This window comes from Podarcis liolepis (assembly GCF_965112155.1).
Source record: "Podarcis liolepis genome assembly, chromosome: 8".
NCBI lineage: Eukaryota > Metazoa > Chordata > Lepidosauria > Squamata > Lacertidae > Podarcis > Podarcis liolepis.
Window position 1 is genome coordinate 2,787,043 of NC_139560.1, and position 18,611 is coordinate 2,805,653.

General features: G+C 49.9%; 1 protein-coding gene across 1 annotated transcript in view; it reads right to left on the reverse strand.

Moving 5' to 3' along the window:
• The window catches only part of ZC3H3 (zinc finger CCCH-type containing 3), a 271,724-nt gene that overhangs the window by 30,581 nt on the left and 222,532 nt on the right, over positions 1–18,611 (reverse strand). Inside the window, exon 10 of the mRNA XM_083516620.1 lies at positions 14,270–14,439. Coding sequence (XP_083372746.1) covers positions 14,270–14,439 — 170 coding nt within the window. The remainder of the gene's footprint in view (positions 1–14,269; positions 14,440–18,611) is intronic.

Consider the following 18,611-nt stretch of genomic DNA (forward strand, 5'->3'; position numbering starts at 1 on the left):
TGTTGGGCATGAGTTGGCTGGACAGGCACAGTCCGACGCTGGCTTGGTACCAGAGACAGCTGATCTTCGGCTCCTCTTACTGCGCAGAACACTGCATCCTGCCCAGGCAGGAGGGGGAGGAGGAGGACTCACAACTGCAGTTGGGAACGTTGCAAGCAGTTCCCCACAAATACGCGGACTTTCTGGAGGTCTTCTGCGAGAAAGAGGCAGACAAGCTACCACCGCACAGGCAATATGACTGCAAGATTGACCTCCTGCCAGGGGCGACGCTGCCGAAGGGGAAGCTATATTCCATGTCTGAGGACGAACTACAGGAACTCAAACAGTTCATCGATCACAATTTGCAGCGCGGTTTCATCCGGGAGTCCAGCGCAGTAGGGGGCAGTCCTGTTTTCTTCGTGAAGAAAAAGGACACGCCCCAAAAAAGATTGGTCGTGGATTACCGCCTCTTAAACAGAATGACCAAGCCCTCCGATTTCCCTATGCCCAGGATTGACGACCTGCTGGCGACGGTGCGCAAGGGACGCGTGTTCACCAAGTTGGACCTGCGAGGAGCGTACAATCTCATCCGTATGAGGGAGGGCGATGAGTGGAAGACAGCCATGTTCACGCCTCTGGGCACCTACGAATATAGAGTTATGCCTTTTGGATTGCAAAATGGCTCCCACGTTTTTCAAGCTTTTATGCATCACGTGTTGGCGGGACTCCTCTACAAGAAGTGCGTCTGCTTTCTGGATGACATCCTGATATTCTCTGACTCGCAGCAAGCACACGACCAGGACGTTCGGGAGGTGCTGAAGAGGCTGCAGCAGCATAGACTGTACGCCAAACTGGAGAAGTGCCAGTTCGACACGACGGAGGTGGATTTCTTGGGTTACAAGCTGTCGGACAAGGGGCTAGCCATGGACAGCGCCAAGGTTCGTGCGGTGTTGGATTGGAAGAGCCCGCGCAACCGGAAAGAGGTCCAGAGGTTTGTCGGATTCGCCAATTTCTATCGCAAGTTCATCAAGGGGTTCGCGATGCAGACGGCAGCTATTACGGACACGCTAAGCTCCAAGAAAAAGAAATTCATCTGGACGGAGCAGGCGGAGCGGTCCTTTCAGACACTCAAGCGTCTCTTCGCGTCGGAAGAGCAACTGCTGCATATCGACCCCAGCAGACCGCTGAGGGTGGAGACAGACGCGTCCGATAGAGCAGTGGGAGCGGTACTGCTGCAGAAGGACCCGCAGGGGGTCTGGAGGCCGGGGGCGTTCTACTCCAGAAAGCTCAGCAAGTCGGAGCAGAACTACACCATCTGGGATAGGGAGCTGCTTGCCATTCATGCAGCTTTCAAGGCGTGGAGGCACTTCCTGATCGGCGCCAAGCACACGGTGCAGGTCTGCACGGACCACAAGAATCTGGAGCACTGGCGCACGGCTCGGTTCCTGAACCAGAGGCAGATCCGTTGGGCGGAGTTCTTTGCTGACTTCAATTTCCGAATTGAGTACGTCCCGGGCGACACCAACATCATGGCGGATGCCCTGTCCCGAAAACCGCAGTACCTCGAAGAGGCGACGCCAGCGGCGGCCATGCACATCTTCGCGCCAACAGCGTGGGCGTGCGCTTCAGCCACAGTAGACCTGGATGCGGTGCGAAGGGCGTTGACGGACGACTCATTCGCGCAGGCGAAGATGGCAGAGGTGCACAAGGGCACGGCGAAGGGCGACGAGTTCCAGATACGAGACGGCTTGCTCTTACGTAAAGGGGCCGTCTACGTGCCGGGAGACGAACTTCGCGCCCGGGTACTGCAGCAGCTGCACGACGCACCCACGGCCGGGCACTTTGGCACAGAAAAAACGGTGGAATTGGTCGCAAGAGACTTTTGGTGGCCCAGACTGAGGGGGGAAGTCGCGGACTACGTCGCGAGGTGCGACACCTGCCAGAGGGCCAAGCCGGTGCACAAACCACCGGCGGGACTGCTGGAACCGCTGCAAACGCCGTTTGAACCATGGGAGAGGGTGGCCCTGGACTTTGTCACGGATCTACCCAGCTCGAGAGGCAAGACAGCTGTACTAGTGGTGGTGGACTTGTTCACCAAGATGGCACATTTCATACCGTGTGCGAAGGTGGCCACGGCAGAACAAACAGCCAAATTGTTCATAGATCACGTGTTCAAAGTGCACGGGCTGCCACGGTCTATACTGTCCGACCGCGGACGCCAGTTCATCTCGAATTTCTGGCAAAAGCTGATGGGCTTCCTGAACGTCAAGATCAACCTGACATCGGCAAGGCACCCGCAGACCAACGGGCAAGCGGAGAGGGTCAATGCCATCATGCAGCAGTACCTGAGATGCTATGCCAATCAACAGCCGGCGACGTGGGTGGATTACCTGCCGCTCGCCGAATTCGCCTACAACAACACGAAACACGTATCCACAGGGGTGACGCCGTTCTTCGCCAACAATGGGAGGAATCCCAGAACCTTCCCGGGACTGGACAGAGTGGGGGAAGGGGAACCACAGACGGCGGACGCTTTCGCATCTGAGTTGCAAGAGGTCCACGATCAACTCAGACGGCAGCTGGAGCTGGCGAAGCACGCATACAAGGTCCAAGCTGACAAGCACAGGCGAGTTGGCGAGGAGATCCGAGTGGGAGACTGGGTCTGGTTGGCAGCCCACGCGGTGCCGACCCGATCGTTAGCCAAGAGGAAGCTAGGGCACAAGCAACTCGGTCCATACCGAGTCGAAGCGCAGATCAACCCGGTGGCTTTCCGGCTGGTGCTACCAGAGGGTTCCAGGATGCATCCGGTGTTCCACAGGTCGGTGCTCACTCCCTACAGGGCACCGCACAGGTTCCAGGAACCAGGAACGGCACCGAGTCAGTCTCCGGAGCGGACGGAGGTGGGAAGATTGCCACAGCAGGACCCCATCAACGAAGTCACGGAGATTTTGGACTCCAGATGGGGGGAAGACGGAGTAGAATATCTACTAGCAAGGGAGGGCACCCGGGCCAGTACTAATAGCTGGGTGCCGGACTACGCCTTGGAGGAACCCCTGCTCAAGGATGAGTTTCATGCCCTTTTCCCACACAGACCTATGCCAGCGGGCTTCTTCGACGACTGGTTGTTCACGCCCACGCTTTCCTCCAGCACGTTCCATGGCTTCGACTCGGAAGGGGAACCCGCACCGCGCACACGTTCCCCAGAGGGGTCACCGGAGGGTTCGGCGTCCGACAACTCGTATTGGTGGGACGATCGGCCAGAGGAGCAGTGGCGCCGGAAGTGGCAGGAGACACCAGGTCCAGCGACAGACGCAGAGACGGACATGGACGTTTGCGGGGAGGACCTTGGTTTCGAGCACGGCGGCACCGAGATGGAGGCGGAGGAGACCACTGTTGACGAACGCGGGGAGGAAGACTCGGAGGTCTTCAGTTGGCGGCCAGCAACGGGGAGCGAACTGTATCCGACATTCACTCCCGTGATGACGGAGCACCCACCAACCACCCTTGAAAGCGGGGAGGGGGGAAGGGGGGGCTTCGAGGGGGGGATGGATGTCAGGGGTTCAGGAGCAGAGACGCAGAGAAGGGAGGAGACAGAGAGCGAGGGGGAGGAATACGAAGGAAGGATGAGTGGGGATGACGACCCGAGATCACCGAGCCTGTCTAGCGAGTCCGAGGATTCCCAGAAGGGAGCGCCAGCAGCCAGAGCAAGGGGGGAGAGCAGGGGGACACCCCAGGAAGAAGGGTCCAGAGAGGGATCAGAAAGCAGCAGTTGGAGATCGGGACCCACGTTCCCAGCCGGGAGCAGCGGGGAGAAAGGGGACCAGATATCGGGCTCCGGAGACTTTCAGAAGGAGGGAGGGCATGAGTCAGGAGTAGTCACGCCCACCTCGGGGAGCGAGGAAACGATCAAGAGGAAAGTGGAGAGTTGGGCGCGCGCGCCAAGTTCAAATGTAACGGAAGCTGGCGCAGCCAGCAGCCCAGAGAGTGAACCGAGTCCCAAAGCCCGCCGCAAGGAGGCGGAAGGGTCAGGGGGGTCCGCGTCAGAAGAGAGTAGGAAAGGAGAGACCCAGGGGGGCAGGAGGACCCAGAGACGGAAGGAAAGGCGCAGGAGGTGGAGCAAGGCTAGGGTATTAAGCTGGTGCGCTAGAGGCGGAGACTCAGACGGGTCTTCGTCGTTCTGACCTAGAAGAAGTAGGGCTGCACGTTGCAGTTTGGAAATGGAACCTGTAATCCAATAAAGACTCTTTGAAACTGAACGCTGGCTGACTTGGTCCTATGTGAGCTGGGACTGGGCGGCAGCCCTGACATTGTTTTTAAGTTGTATTTTAATCAATTGTTTTTATACCTGGTGTTAGCCACCCTGAGCCCGGTCTTGGCTGGGGAGGGCGGGGTATAAATTAAATAAATTATTATTATTATTATTATTATTATTATTATTATTATTATTAGATGCAAGGTTCCTAACTACCATTCAGGCTGTGGGACCAAGTCTATGGGATTCGCTCCTGATTGAGACAAGAACCCTCCTTGCTGAACTTCAGGCTCATAACCAAAGAGTTTATTGTTTCAACAGGCATTTTAAGGAAGTTGCTTCTTTTTGTTTGATAAACTTCTTTTCTTTTATTGCTTCTGTCCCGTATGGTGTATTTATCTGTGCGCCACTTACAGATGCCAGCAATTCAGCGGTACAGAAATGACTTAAGTAAATAAAAAACAGATCATTTTTAATCTATGTTTTATTGTAAAACATGTTACGGAAAATAAATAAAAAATGCTACTGGGAGATACAATTTGATGCTGCAAAGGCCGCCAGAATTAAGCAGGTAAATATTAAAATCACAGTAGGCAGAAGCTGGGAGAAAGCTAGCAGCGCGTTGCCCTGGTAAAGACTACAGATCGCCCTAGACCTGAGCGGGGTTCAGAATGTCTCCCCACCCCAACCCATGGAAGACCACACTTGTAGCAAGAGGACTTTCAATTTGCAAAGCACTTCAAAGCCGTATTGGCTTTTGCCTTCTCAACAACCCTGCAGGGTGGGTTTTCGTTTTAAAAGATAATAAAGGGAGGCCCTGACACCAAATAGACCACACAGCATGTCCATAGTAAGGCATAGTGTGGGCCCCACATAAACTATGCCAGCCAGAATGGCTGGGGCAAACCAGTCAGATGGGCTGAAATAACAACAACAACAACAACAACAACAACAACAACAACAACAACAACAACAACAGAAATCAGCCCACGAAGGAATGGAGCACCCATCTTTGAAAATAAGCTGTGCCCCTTCCCCTGTAAAAAATAAATAAATCACTGCACAACCCACTGAGGAAGATAACAACACAATAACACAATTCAAAACGGTAAGAATTGATTGCGCATTTATTCAAAATCCAGTTAAAACTATTTAGTTTAATTCACTCCACGAAACTGACAGACTTGAACCAGCGATAGCCAGCTTTTCAAAGTCTGACAGATGGGATGGGGGTGGGGCTGCCCCCTTTGGGAACCGCTGCTCTAACCACTAAGCCACGCTGCCGTGTGCTTTCACACCTCGTTTTGCAGGCTCCTCACCTAAGTGCTGGCACTTAACAGGTGCCCTCCCCTCTTCCTCCTGCCCAGCCTCTCCCCCCCCCAAACATTGGCTCAAGGCCTGTCCCACCCCGCAGGCTCTGGTGCCTCTGAGCAAATCCGGCTAATGTGATGTTTTATCATGTTTGACGTCTCTGTTGGCAGGGCTAATAAAGACAGAGGGAGCCTGCTATTTAAAAGCTCCTCTTGTCTGGCGGACGCCCTCCCTCTCCCGGAAAAGGGGGGGCTGGAACGCAGCGACCCCCTCCTCTCAACCCTGATGAACACCCCACCCACCCCCCTGGCATTCTTACCTAAAAATGAGCCAGGAGGTATTTTACACCTCATTGGCACATGGGGACGCAAGCTGGCTGGCATTCCAAGTTTATTCGGTCAGCCTGGATAAGTCTGTGACCCGATGGCATCCACTGCCCTGAGTGCTACCATACAAGGCAGGGCTGGGGGCTCTCAGAGGAGGATTCTCAAGGGACCAATATAGAGAGATGGCCCCCACTTCTCGGTCCACACCCAGCCAGGTTTCTCACTGGGGAGGGAGAGAGGATGGAGCACCCAGAGGACCAGCAGAGCTGCCATGACCCTCTAAACTGATCCTAACTGGCTTTACTCAGGTGTAGGGGACACGGGTGGCACTGTGGGTTAAACCACAGAGCCTAGGACTTGCCAATCAGAAGGTCGACGGTTCAAATCCCCGCGACGGGGTGAGCTCCCGTTTTCCGGTCCCTGCTCCTGCCAACCTAGCAGTTTGAAAGCACGTCAAAGTGCAAGTAGATCAATAGGTACCGCTCCGGCGGGAAGGTAAACGGCGTTTCCGTGCGCTGCTCTGGTTTGCCAGAAGCGGCTTAGTCATTGCTGGCCACGTGACCTGGAAGCTGTACGCCGCTCCCTCGGCCAATAAAGTGAGAAATGAGCGCTGCAATCCCAGAGTCGGCCACGACTGGACCTAATGGTCAGGGGTCCCTTTACCTTTAAGGACAGGGTTACCTAGTGGTCAATTTGTTGGACTAGGACCTAGGAGACCAGGCTTCAAATGCTTACTTGGCCGTGAAGAAACACACTGTTGTGAGTTTGCTCTCGGCCGAAGCCACCTCGCAGGGGCTTTGTGAGGATGAAATGAGGAGGGGGAAAGAGGGGGTTAAGCATACGCCTTCTTCAGCTCCTTAGAGGGAGGAAAAGTGAGGTGCAAATGCAAGAAATGAATGAATAAGGCCAATGAGCTGAATGGGGATTGACTCCCCAAACACACACACATTAAGAAGAGGACTGGGCTTGTGCAATTTGTGCAACCTTGCACTCTCTGCTCTCTCTCCTCAAGAGGAAGGAACGCAACTTGCAAGTTGCTCTGGGTAGCTTTGGGCAAGATAAGGTGACTAAGAAATTTAATAAATAACAACAATAACAAACGAGCAGCTGCTTCGTTATCATTGCACAACAAACAGAACGCTCCTTATTCCCATTTCACAGAAACTGACCAGGGCATACTGGTGCACGTTCAAACACTGCGATTCTGTGGGGCCAGAAGAGATGGTGTTAACTGGTGAGCAGGGTCAATGTTGAGCCAAAGCTGGGCTGGGTCAATGCAGGAACCCCCAGACTCAATGTCCTTTTTGGCACTGGGGGAAGTTGGCCGACACTGGAGACAGGAAAAAGGGTAATAATGCAGGGGAGAAACTGCAGCTGCCAGGTGTCTCCCAGCACAGTTTAACTATGGAACTCACTGCCACAGGAGGCAGTGAAGGCTCACTTGGATGGCTTCGGAAGAGGACTGGAGGAGTGGGCTCTCAAGGGCCACTAGCCAGGATGGCTCTGCTCTGCCTCCAGAGTCAGAGGCAAAAATGCTGCTGAATGCTAGTTTCTGGAAACCACCGGCAGGGAGAGCTCAGGTCTTGTGTTCGAATCCTGAGTGCAGGTTTCCCACAGGCATCTCGTTGGCCACTGAGAGCCCAGGATGCTCTGTTAGAGCTTTGAAAGAAAGGTCTCCTCCTAAGACAAGGTGTTGACAAAGCAGATCAAGCAAAGGTTATCCAGAAGGGCGAGAGAATGATGACCTTTCCTTAATTTTTCCATTAAAAGAAATGCCTCGAACGGCAGACGTTTAAAAGCAAATAAAACCATAAAAAGGAGAAGAGGCAAACCCCAGACAAATGGATCAAATGCACAACGTCCGAAGTCAGCCTGCACTGCAAGGGGTCGGAATGGATTCAGACTCTACAATTCTGTGATTCTGCAAGTGCGAAAAATACTTTACGTTCCGTAAGCAGTTAAGGAGCGGAACAAGCCTGTGTCCCGCCATTCTTATAGCAAAAGCAGGGCTGATGTCCCCACTCCAATCGCTTCCCCAGAGGTAGCTCTTGAGCAGAACTGCACAGGGTGGGGCGGAAGAAGATTGGAAGAAATTCAAGGATTATCTTGGGAAATATTACAAAATTAGTGAATGTTAGATTGATGTTGGATAGAATCTAAGTGGTTATCAGCTGTAATGATTAAGATAATTGGGGGGGGGGAGAGAAAGAAAGGTGTAAAATTAAGTGAAAATTAAGGGTGAGGATTTGCTGAATGAATAATTTGAATTGGAATACAAAAAGGGGAGGTATGAGGAGGTCCGAGAAATAAGTTAAAAGAAAATAAGTGAATGAAATTATACGTGTTGTTAATTTTTGTATTTTTGTTTTTTGTCTTTTTTGTATAATCTTTGAAAAGTTAATAAATATATTTATTAAAAAAAGAAGAAGAACTGCACAGGGTGGAAGGGTGACGAAGGAAGAGTGTGCTCTCCGCACTCATCTCTCATGCTCATTTTGGAAAAGGGGTGTGTGGTGCACGCTGGATGCGCAACCACGCCTCAAATAATCCACCTGCCACTCTGCCCATACCCCGCACCCAGTTTCACTGTGCTTTGCTTCCGGGACCGTGGGCCGGGCAGCAGAGACGTCAGAGGTGCCACGGAGAGAGTCGACTGCCCACACCTGTTTCTATCGCAAATAATAATAATAATAGTAATAATAATAATAATAATAATTTATTATTTATACCCCGCCCATCTGTCTGAGTTACCCCAGCCACTCTGGGCGGCTTCCAATTGAGTGTTAAAAACAATACAGCATTAAATATTAAAAACTTCCCTAAAGAGGGCTGCCTTCAGATGTCTTTTAAAAATAGGATAGCTGCTTATTTCCTTCACATCTGAAGGGAGGGCGTTCCACAGGGCGGGTGCCACTACCAAGGAGGCCCTCTGTGCAAGGAGACAGCATCAGAGGAACACTGAACTTTTTTCTTTGCAGGTGACAGGGACATGTTCCCTGGTTTTGCAATCGCAAGGGGGCAGGACAGGAAGTGGGAATTACCGTATTTTTTGCACCATAACACTCACTTTTTCCCTCCTAGAAAGTAAGGGGAAATGTCTGTGTGTGTTATGGAGGGAATGCCTACGGGTGGCATGCCTACGGATTTTCCTCCTCTAAAAACTACGTGCGTGTTATGGTCGGGTGCGTGTTATAGAGTGAAAAATACGGTACCTAAGGAGGAAGCGGGAGGAAGCGTTTAAGGACCAGCGGCAACTGGGGACGGCACTCTTGGGTGCTTGGCACAGAGCTAGAGAGGAGAAGCAAAAGTGGCTGCTTTCTGGACCTTTTACCTCTAAGGAGCGATATGCCAAGCCTTTAGCAACCGCTGCAATGAGGTTTTGGGTGTGCGTAGCAGAGGGTGGGGCTGCGGATTGGGTTCTTGCATAAGTGCAAGTCTGAGGCGCTGAGACCCCTGCAAAAGGAAAATACCCAGATACGAGGCTGGAAGCGTTTGATGCAGAAGGAATGGCAGAGAGGCTCCTGCCAGAACGGCTACGGACAGAATTAGCTACCTTTTCTATTCTGGGACTATATAAATATATCTGCTCTGTTCTGTAATGCGGAGGTGGGTCTCATTCGCAGCCCTGGGGTGGAGGAGGCGGGGGCACGACACAATGCGGTCATGAGGCACAGGACACCGGCTCAATGGGGCAGGCTTCAGGGACACAGGCAAGTGGCGCGACTTGCAAGCTGCAAAGCATTTGCTTAGTTCGTTCCCTTGTTTCTGCAAGTTCTGAGTTGCCTCAAGCGCAGCCTCTGTAGAAAGATGAGCTATACACAATGAAATCAAACAAAAAACTCAGGCCTTTAACCTGCTGATCATCCAGAACACTTATTTGTTGACGTAAATTATATCAGCTGATGAAATAATTTTTGGATGATTAAATTACCTGTTGTTTGACCAATTAAATCAATTACATTTTAACCAAATTTACTTATTGGAAAAACCTTGATATTGGTGCCTCCTAAGAGATACAAAAATAAGTGTGTTTCAGTCAACCATATAATGAGAAGATGCCATTCCTCACTAGAAGGAAAGGTCACAGATTAAGAACTCATATTTCAGTCCCTGTTGCCGGTACAGAATCAAAAACAACTGATAAAAATTAGTTTATGTACCCTTAGCCCCATCAATTGCCACTTATGCCCATAGATCAATCAACTACACATTTGGTTGATTAATCTGATTTACCAAATGAAAGCTTCAAGCCTTATTTCTAAACTGATTTTCTTAAGGCACCTATATATTGTAACTTTGCCGTTATTTTTATCGATTATAATTTAGTAATGATTTATTGTAATTGTTGAGAGTGATTTTTTGTATAATTATTATTCACTGATATTTTGGGAGGTAATTTTATTGTGTATTATTATATTCTAACAGATTGTTGAATACTACTTTATTTTATGTAATCTGTTTATTTTAAGTCACGCCCCAGCTGCAACAAAACATGTCTCTCCCCTATCGGTCTATACAGCCACAGCGGGTGCTGTAACTCTCCTCTGGTTTGAATTCACCCCCAAAGGCTCCCTTCTCCATTGTCTCCCGAGACAGGTGGATGACGACAAAAAAATATTGTTTATTGTGACTTATTTGCATTCGGTTGGACTGCTATAAGATGTGTAATCTTTGTTGCATACTTTGTTGCTTCCTCAGCTTGTAAACTGCCTTGTGCAGAGTGATATTGAACGGCAGTATACAAATTAAAAGTGATGAGGATTCAAAATTGCTCACAGTAACACTCTAGACAGCATCTTAAAAAGCAGAGACATCACCTTGCCAACAAAGGTACGTATAGTTCAAGCTATGGTTTTCCCAGTAGTGATGTATGGAAGTGAGAGCTGGACCATAAAGCAGGCTGATCGCCGAAGAACTGATGCTTTTGAATTCTGGTGCTGGAGGAGACTCTTGAGAGTCCCATGGACTGCAAGAAGATCAAACCTCTCCATTCTGAAGGAAATCAGCCCTGAGTGCTCACTGGAAGGACGGATCGTGAAGCTGAGGCTCCAATACTTTGGCCACCTCATGAGGAGAGAAGACTCCCTGGAAAAGACCCTGATGTTGGGAAAGATGGAGGGCACAAGGAGAAGGGGACGACAGAGGACGAGATAGTTCGACAGTGTTCTCGAAGCTACAAACTGCGGGAGGCAGTGGAAGACAGGAGTGCCTGGCGTGCTTTGGTCCATGGGGTCACAAAGAGGCGGACACGACTAAGCGACTAAACAACAACAACGCTCCTTAAGTGGAAGCACTTTCCAACGTAGAACAAACTGCTAAGTATCTAGGAGACGAAGCTTCTGAGCCTGCCTTGCTTTTGCCTTTGGATAAAGTCCCACGACCGGCCTCGTCCACTGTGACAGCTTCTAGAGCAGCGTCATTTCCTTGGCCCAAACAATAAAGCAGCTGTTTGCTGCCTTTTCCTGCGACGGACTCACTTTGCTCGGCTGCAGGAGCCCAGGAGAACCCTCAGGCAGATCGGGCAGGATGGAGAAAGCTCCCAGACACCTAGATGCCCAGGTGGCTAACAGCATGGTGCAGTGGTTAGAGTGTCAGGCTAAGACCTGGGATACCAAGTTTCAAATCCTCTCACTCAGTCCTGAAGCTCACTGCGTGGCTTGGAGCCTATTACCATCTCTCGGCCAAACCTACCTCCCAGGGTTAATGCTAAAACGAGGAGCGGGGAGCCATGCATATACTGCCTTGAGCTGCTTGGAGGAAAAGGTGAGGTCTAACTAGAATGTCAAGTGACACACAAAGAAGAACGGCAGGCGAAATTAATGGACTATGCAGAATTGGACAAAATGGCAGGAAGGATTCGAAACCTGCGGGACCAGAGATTTACAGAAGATTGGAAGAAGTATACAGTCATACCTTGGGTTGAAGTAGCTTCAAGTTAAGTACAGTGGTACCTTGGGTTACATACACTTCAGGTTACATACACTTCAGGTTACAGACTCCGCTAACCCAGAAATAGTACCTTGGGTTAAGAACTTTGCTTCAGGATGAGAACAGAAATCGTGTGGGGGCAGTGGGAGGCCCCATTACCTAAAGTGGTGCTTCAGGTTAAGAACGGACCTCTGGAACGAATTAAGTACTTAACCTGAGGTACCACTGTATTTTCGGGTTGCGCTCCGCGGCAACCCAGAAGTAACGGAGCATGTTACTTCCGGGTTTTGCTGCGCGCGCATGCACAGATGCTCAAAATGACACGCGCATGCGCGGAAGCAGCGAAACGCGACCCGTGCACGCACAGACGCATGTTACGTTTACTTCAGGATGTGAACAGGCTCCGGAATGGATCCTGTTTGTATCCAGAGGTATCACTGTATGAATTATTTGAAGAGCAACTGTAATCAACAAATTACGCTAGTAGGACTACAAGACGTTTTGTAAGGAGAAATATATGAAGTGTTACAAAGTAGAAAAAGATAGAGATGTTGGTTATGAATTTGAAATGTAACAGGGAAAATAAGAAATGCATACTAAGAGATTAGACTGGAAAATTTTCAGATAGGGCAGATGGAAGTCAAAAAAACTGAATAAGATGTAAAAGTATGTTTAATTATTGTTGAAAATGGTATGTTAAAAAACATATTCTATCTATCTATCTATCTATCTATCTATCTATCTATCTATCTATCCATCCATCCATCATCTATCTATCTATCTATCTATCTATCTATCTATCTATCTATCATCTATCTATCACTGGTGCCTACAATTCTGAGCAGAAGCACATGCAGGGCTCCAGAGTCAGCAAATGTGATCTCTGCTCTCAAAAACGGACTGGAAGTGTGCATTAGGCAGGTTCGCCTTTGAATGCAACCTGAATTCCATCTCCTTCCCATCCCTCGCTGTGAGCAGGTGGAGGAACCAGGATGCACGGCTAAGCCGGGGTTGCCTTGCCCACCCTGGCCAACGCAGAGTTAAAAGTGCCTCTGCTCCCAGAGTTAAGGGTGCACAGCTGGGAAGGAGGGAGCCTGCAGTGGCGTTATGACAATGAGATGATCAATAGGCCCCCAAGGGCACCTGGGACAATGACCTCTAATGAGGCGCTCTCTGCGTTTATGCTGATGCCTGCTGACGCGTTCAAGTCTCCGGCACAGCCGTAAAGGTGCTGTGTCCTTCGGCGTCTGCCACTGTGCAAGGGCCTCGCTGTGCCAGGATGACACCCTCTCGTCTCCTTGTGCTGTTCCACAGACTCTACACCGGTGTTACCTACAGAGCGGCAGCTAGAGAAACAGGGAGCAGAGAAGGGGGGAGAAGGGGCAAAGCTAATTGCAGGGGGAGGAGAACTGTGTCCTGCATGCTAGGCTTTGCAAGGAAAGAAGGAAGGAAGGAAGGAAGGAAGGAAGGAAGGAAGGAAGGAAGGAAGGAAGGGGCATAATCTCCTTCATCAGGTCTGAGCAGATACAGCACTATGCTACATTGCAATCATATACCACCTTTCCCCCTCTCTAAAGTGACGTGCACGGTTTTCTACCCCTCCTCATTTAATCCTCACAACAACCCAATGAGGTACGCTAGGGTGAGAAGCAGCGATTGGGCGAAGTTCACATCTAGCGAGCTTCATGGATGGCTGAGGGGGGATTTGAATTCCAGTCTCCCAGGTCAGAGTCTGACACTCTGCTGGCACTCCTAATAATAAATAAATAAATAAATAAATAAATAAATAAATAAATAAATAAATTATACCCCGCCCTCCCTGGCCAGAGCCGGGCTCAGGGCGGCTAACACCAATAAAATCACAGTAAAAACATAATGGGTAAAAGGGGAGGGGGGACCAATTTAAAATACAGGTTAAAATGCAGGTTAAAATGCAATTTAAAATGCAGCCTCGTTTTAAAGTAGCCAATAGATCAAGACCATAAGGGGAGGGAAACATAAGGGTCAGACTGAGTCCAAACCAAAGGCCAGGCGGAACAGCTCTGTCTTGCAGGCCCTGCGGAAAGATATCAAGCCCCGCAGGGCCCTGGTCTCTTGGGACAGAGCGTTCCACCAAGTTGGGGCCAGTACTGAAAAGGCCCTGGCCCTAGTTTCCACCAAGTTGGGACCAGTACTGAAAAGGCCCTGGCCCTAGTTGAGACCAATCTAACCTCCTTGAGGCTTGGGACCTCCAAAGTGCTGTCCTTTGTGGACCTTAAGGTCCTCCGCGGGGCACACCAGGAAAGGCGGTCCCGTAGGTACGTGGGTCCTAGGGTCAGCATATGAGATGAGCTGAACAGCCAGGAAATTAAGGGGGGGGTGAGAGAGGTGTCCCTTCAGTAGCTTCTTCAAGAACGGAAGGCATCCTGTAATAGGTAAGATGCTTGTAACCAGGAGAGAGGATGGCAGTTCTCAGACCGTTGGGCCGTCTTACCTCGACGTCTGTTTGGGCGCTGAGCATGCCTGCTGGAAGGAGGTGTCTGTAGAACTGGACTGCCTGGCCAAGTGTTTCCTCTGTGGGTGCTGCAGTTTGCACTGGGATCCCTTGGGGCAGACTCCGTGTTTGGAGAAGTCCGGACACACCAGAGTGTGCTTCTTCTTGCACTGAAAAGCAAAGCAAAGAGTTGGCGTCAACTGTGCAGGCTGGCAAAGGAGCAAAAGGCTCTGGCATCTGAAGACATGCTCAGCTATCTGGCTGGCTGGGTATACAAGCCGTCGACGGAGCAGCTTTTTGATTAAAGCTACTATACACTGGGCCCATCACCTCCTGGCTAATAGAAGGGGAAGAAATGGAGGCAGTGAGAGATTTTACTTTCTTGGGCTCCATGATCACTGCAGATGGTGACAGCAGCCACGAAATTAAAAGACGCCTGCTTCTTGGGAGAAACGCAATGACAAGCCTAGACAGCATCTTAAAAAGCAGAGACCTCACCTTGCCAACAAAGTTCCGTATGGTTAAAGCTATGGTTTTCCCAGTAGTGATGTATGGAAGTGAGAGATGGACCACAAAGAAGGCTGATCGCCGAAGAATTGATGCTTTTGAGTTATGGTGCTGGAGGAGACTCTTGAGAGTCCCATGGACTGCAAGGAGATCAAACGTATCCATTCTTAAGGAAATCAGCCCTGAGTGCTCACTGGGAGGACAGATCCTGAAGCTGAGACTCCAAGACTTTGGCCACCTCATGAGAAGAGAAGACTTCCTGGAAAAGACCCTGATGTTGGGAAAGATGGAGGGCACAAGGAGAAGGGGACAATGGAGGATGAGATGGTGGGACAGTGTTCTCGAAGCTACCAGCATGAGTTTGACCAAACTGCGGGAGGCAGTGGAAGACAGGAGTGCCTGGCGTGCTCTGGTCCAGGGGGTCACGAAGAGTCGGACACGACTAAACGACTAAAGAACAACAACAACTATACACTTTGGAAACTGTTTTGCACCCATCGTTGGTAGTCTTACTATCCGCCCCAGAAGTCTTCAGTATGGGACCAGCTGCAAACCAAGGGAATTAACAAAATCCTCCAGCACTTTCAACAAATCTACAGAGGTGCAGGAAATGAAGGTCGCAAACATGTGTAATGTGTGCAGAGGAGACACAATTGAGGCTGCTTTAGTGTAAAATATTATGAGGCACTCAACTGCACACTTCAGAACAACCCACAAGGCGAGAATGGCTTCAGAAAACACGGTACATTGCAAAAATGTCTCTACTTACAGAAATTGGAAAATTAAAGGACGGGAGACAAAGGGAGGAGCATTTTGAAAGTTCATGGTTCCCTTCACTAGTTATACAAAGCAAAGATTTAATTTTGTTTTAGTCAGTGTGTATTCACTAGCAAAACAGCAAGGAAAGTTGTGATAGAATATTGATATTTCACAAATAGCTGCAAAAGGTAAAGGACCCCTAGATGGTTAAGTCCAGTCAAATTCGACTACGGGGTGAGGCGCTCATCTTGCTTTCAGGCCAAGGGAGCTGGCGTTTGTCCACAGACAGCTTTCCGGGTCATGTGGCCAGCAGGACTAAACTGCTTCTGTTGCAACGGAAGACAGTGACAGAAACAAGAGTGCATGGAAATGCCGTTTACCTTCCTACCATGGCGGTAGCTACTTATCTACTTGCACTGGTGTGCTTTCAAACTGCTAGGTTGGCAGGAGCTGGGACAGAGCAACGGGAGCTCACCACCGTTGCAGATTTGAACTGCCAACCTTCTGATCGGCAAGCCCAAGAGGCTCAGTGGTTTAGACCACAGCGCCAGCACATCCTTATGCTCCATAGTTTAACTATGCTCTGCATGTATAAGCGCTTTCTTCTATCTGTCCTGCATCTTCCCACCTTTGGCGTCACTGGATGTGCGATGCTGAGTTGAAATGCCCAAGCACATATACAGACCTGAGCATGAGAGTGAGCATGAATTCAGGCGTGGGGTGGGCACACCACCTGCCTTCGCGAAGTCACCTTAACTGGACAGCCGCCCAGCTAAGCGTTGGTGTAAACTGTATATGCAATCCATGACGGCATTGCCTCCTTCTTTTTTCTTCTTTTTCAGGCTTGTATTTCATTCTGTGACCTGAGCTGACCGAACTGCTCCCACCCAAAATAGCTGCAGCCAGAACCTCTCTGAGCAGCTTCCCTCGACTGCTTTGCTCTGAGAAGGCTTGTCAAGTGGGTGCCAACGGCCCCCTGGTCGTCACCAGGCAAAGACAAACGCCTTGACATTTCATTGCGACTGCGGGGACACCTGCCGTCTGCTCTAGTCTCTGAAGTGGAAGAAGTCCGGATTAGGGGCCTAAGTCTGGTCTACTGGAGTAAAAAAGGCAAAGAGCCCAGTGGCAGAAACACTTCAAGAAGTCTAACATGCCGATTGCGGTGCGAGGATCTTTTGTGGTCAAGATGAAAGATGCACAGAGTGCGAGATTCGCAGACGCTGTCGTAAGGGCCAAGCTTGTCTGCTGCGGTGCTTTTGTTCAGAAGCCAGTGGTTATTTAAGGGCCTCGCCGATTATTTATAGGGCAACCAATTGGTGCAGTGTTTTATATAGAGAAGAAGACAGGTCCCTGCCTCAAGGAGCTTACAGTCTAGCATTGGACCTTGCCATCAACCCTTACCCAAAACTGTTGAATTCTGGGATTCGAGAAAGCTAGTCCTCGGTCCAGTATATCTGAAGGAGCGTCTCCATCCCCATCATTCTACCCAGACACTGAGGTCCAGCGCTGAGGGCCTTCTGGCGGTTCCCTCCCTGCGAGAAGCCAAGTTACAGGGAACCAGGCAGAGGGCCTTCTTGGTAGTGGCACCCACCCTGTGGAACGCCCTCCCACCAGATGTCAAAGAGAACAACAACTACCAGACTTTTAGAAGACATCTGAAGGCAGCCCTGTTTAGGGAAGCTTTTAATGTTTGATGTATTTTAATATTTTTTGGGAAGCCGCCCAGAGTGGCTGGGGAAGCCCAGCCAGATGGGTGGGGTATAAATAAATAAATTATTATTATTATTATTATTATTATTATTATTATTATTATTATTATCTCCGTTGACCTCTACCATTAGCTTAATCCTGACCTCTTTACCTTCCAATTTGAATTATAAAAGCCTGCTGGCAAGATCTTGTTAGGGCTTTTAATTGACAAGAGGGTTCCCGAGGTCAGTGGGAGCTGTTTCCTTCAACATCTGTATGCTGAGCGCCATTCTGAATAAAGATGATGGACCTCGGTGTGAAATTGCCCGTTTTGGGGCAAAAGTTTGGCCGCCTTTCGGGATACCGTTGCCAAACTTGGCATTGAGGTTCCCATGGTGGGGATGACAGTCTCTGGTGTTTGGATCCCAGGTCCCATTCGGAATCAAAAGATGGGTGACAAAGCATGACTTCGGCATGACTTCACCCAGTTTTTGGCATGATGGATTGGAAGTCACAATTTACACCATCAGTCGAAGAAATACAGTATTTTGGGTTCTACGCCACACTGCCTCTAATGCACCCCTTAAAATAGGTGCAATGGATATTGTAAAGTAAAGGTAAAGGTACCCCTGCCCGTGCGGGCCAGTCTTGCCAGACTCTAGGGTTGTGTGCTCATCTCACTCTAGAGGCCGGGAGCCAGCGCTGTCCGCAGACACTTCCGGGTCACGTGGCCAGCGTGACAAGCTACATCTGGCCAGCCAGCGCAGCACATGGAACGCTGTTTACCTTCCCGCTGGTAAGCGGTCCCTATTTATCTACTTGCACCCGGAGGTGCTTTCGAACTGCTAGGTTGGCAGGCGCTGGGACCGAACGACGGGAGCGCACCCCGCCGTGGGGATTCGAACCGCCAACCATGCGATCGGCAAGTCCTAGGCGCTGAGGTTTTACCCACAGCGCCATCCGTGTCCCATGGATATTGTAGTCCATATTAATTACTACAACAAATGCAGTTTCATTGGGTGATTAAAAGGATTAAAATGCAACTGCAAAGTCATAGTGACTGTGGCCTGGTACATAAACTTCCCCCCAAAATACTGGCAACTTAGAGAACTACAGTATTTTTCGCTCTATAAGACGCACTTTTTTCCTCCTAAAAAGTAAGGGGAAATGTCTGTGCGTCTTATGGAGTGAATGTGTGGTCTATCGCTGGCTCCCTTTCCGGCCCCTTGACCAGGCCTCCATTGTTGAATGTTCTGCAGACGGAGGCTGTTTGTTTCCCCAGCGACGTGTGACTGGCTGATTAGATAATCTGGAAACTGTAGAAACGGCTCCCTTTCCTTTCCTAAAGAAGCTGCAGAACTGCGAGGTGAACCCCATAAAAACAGGA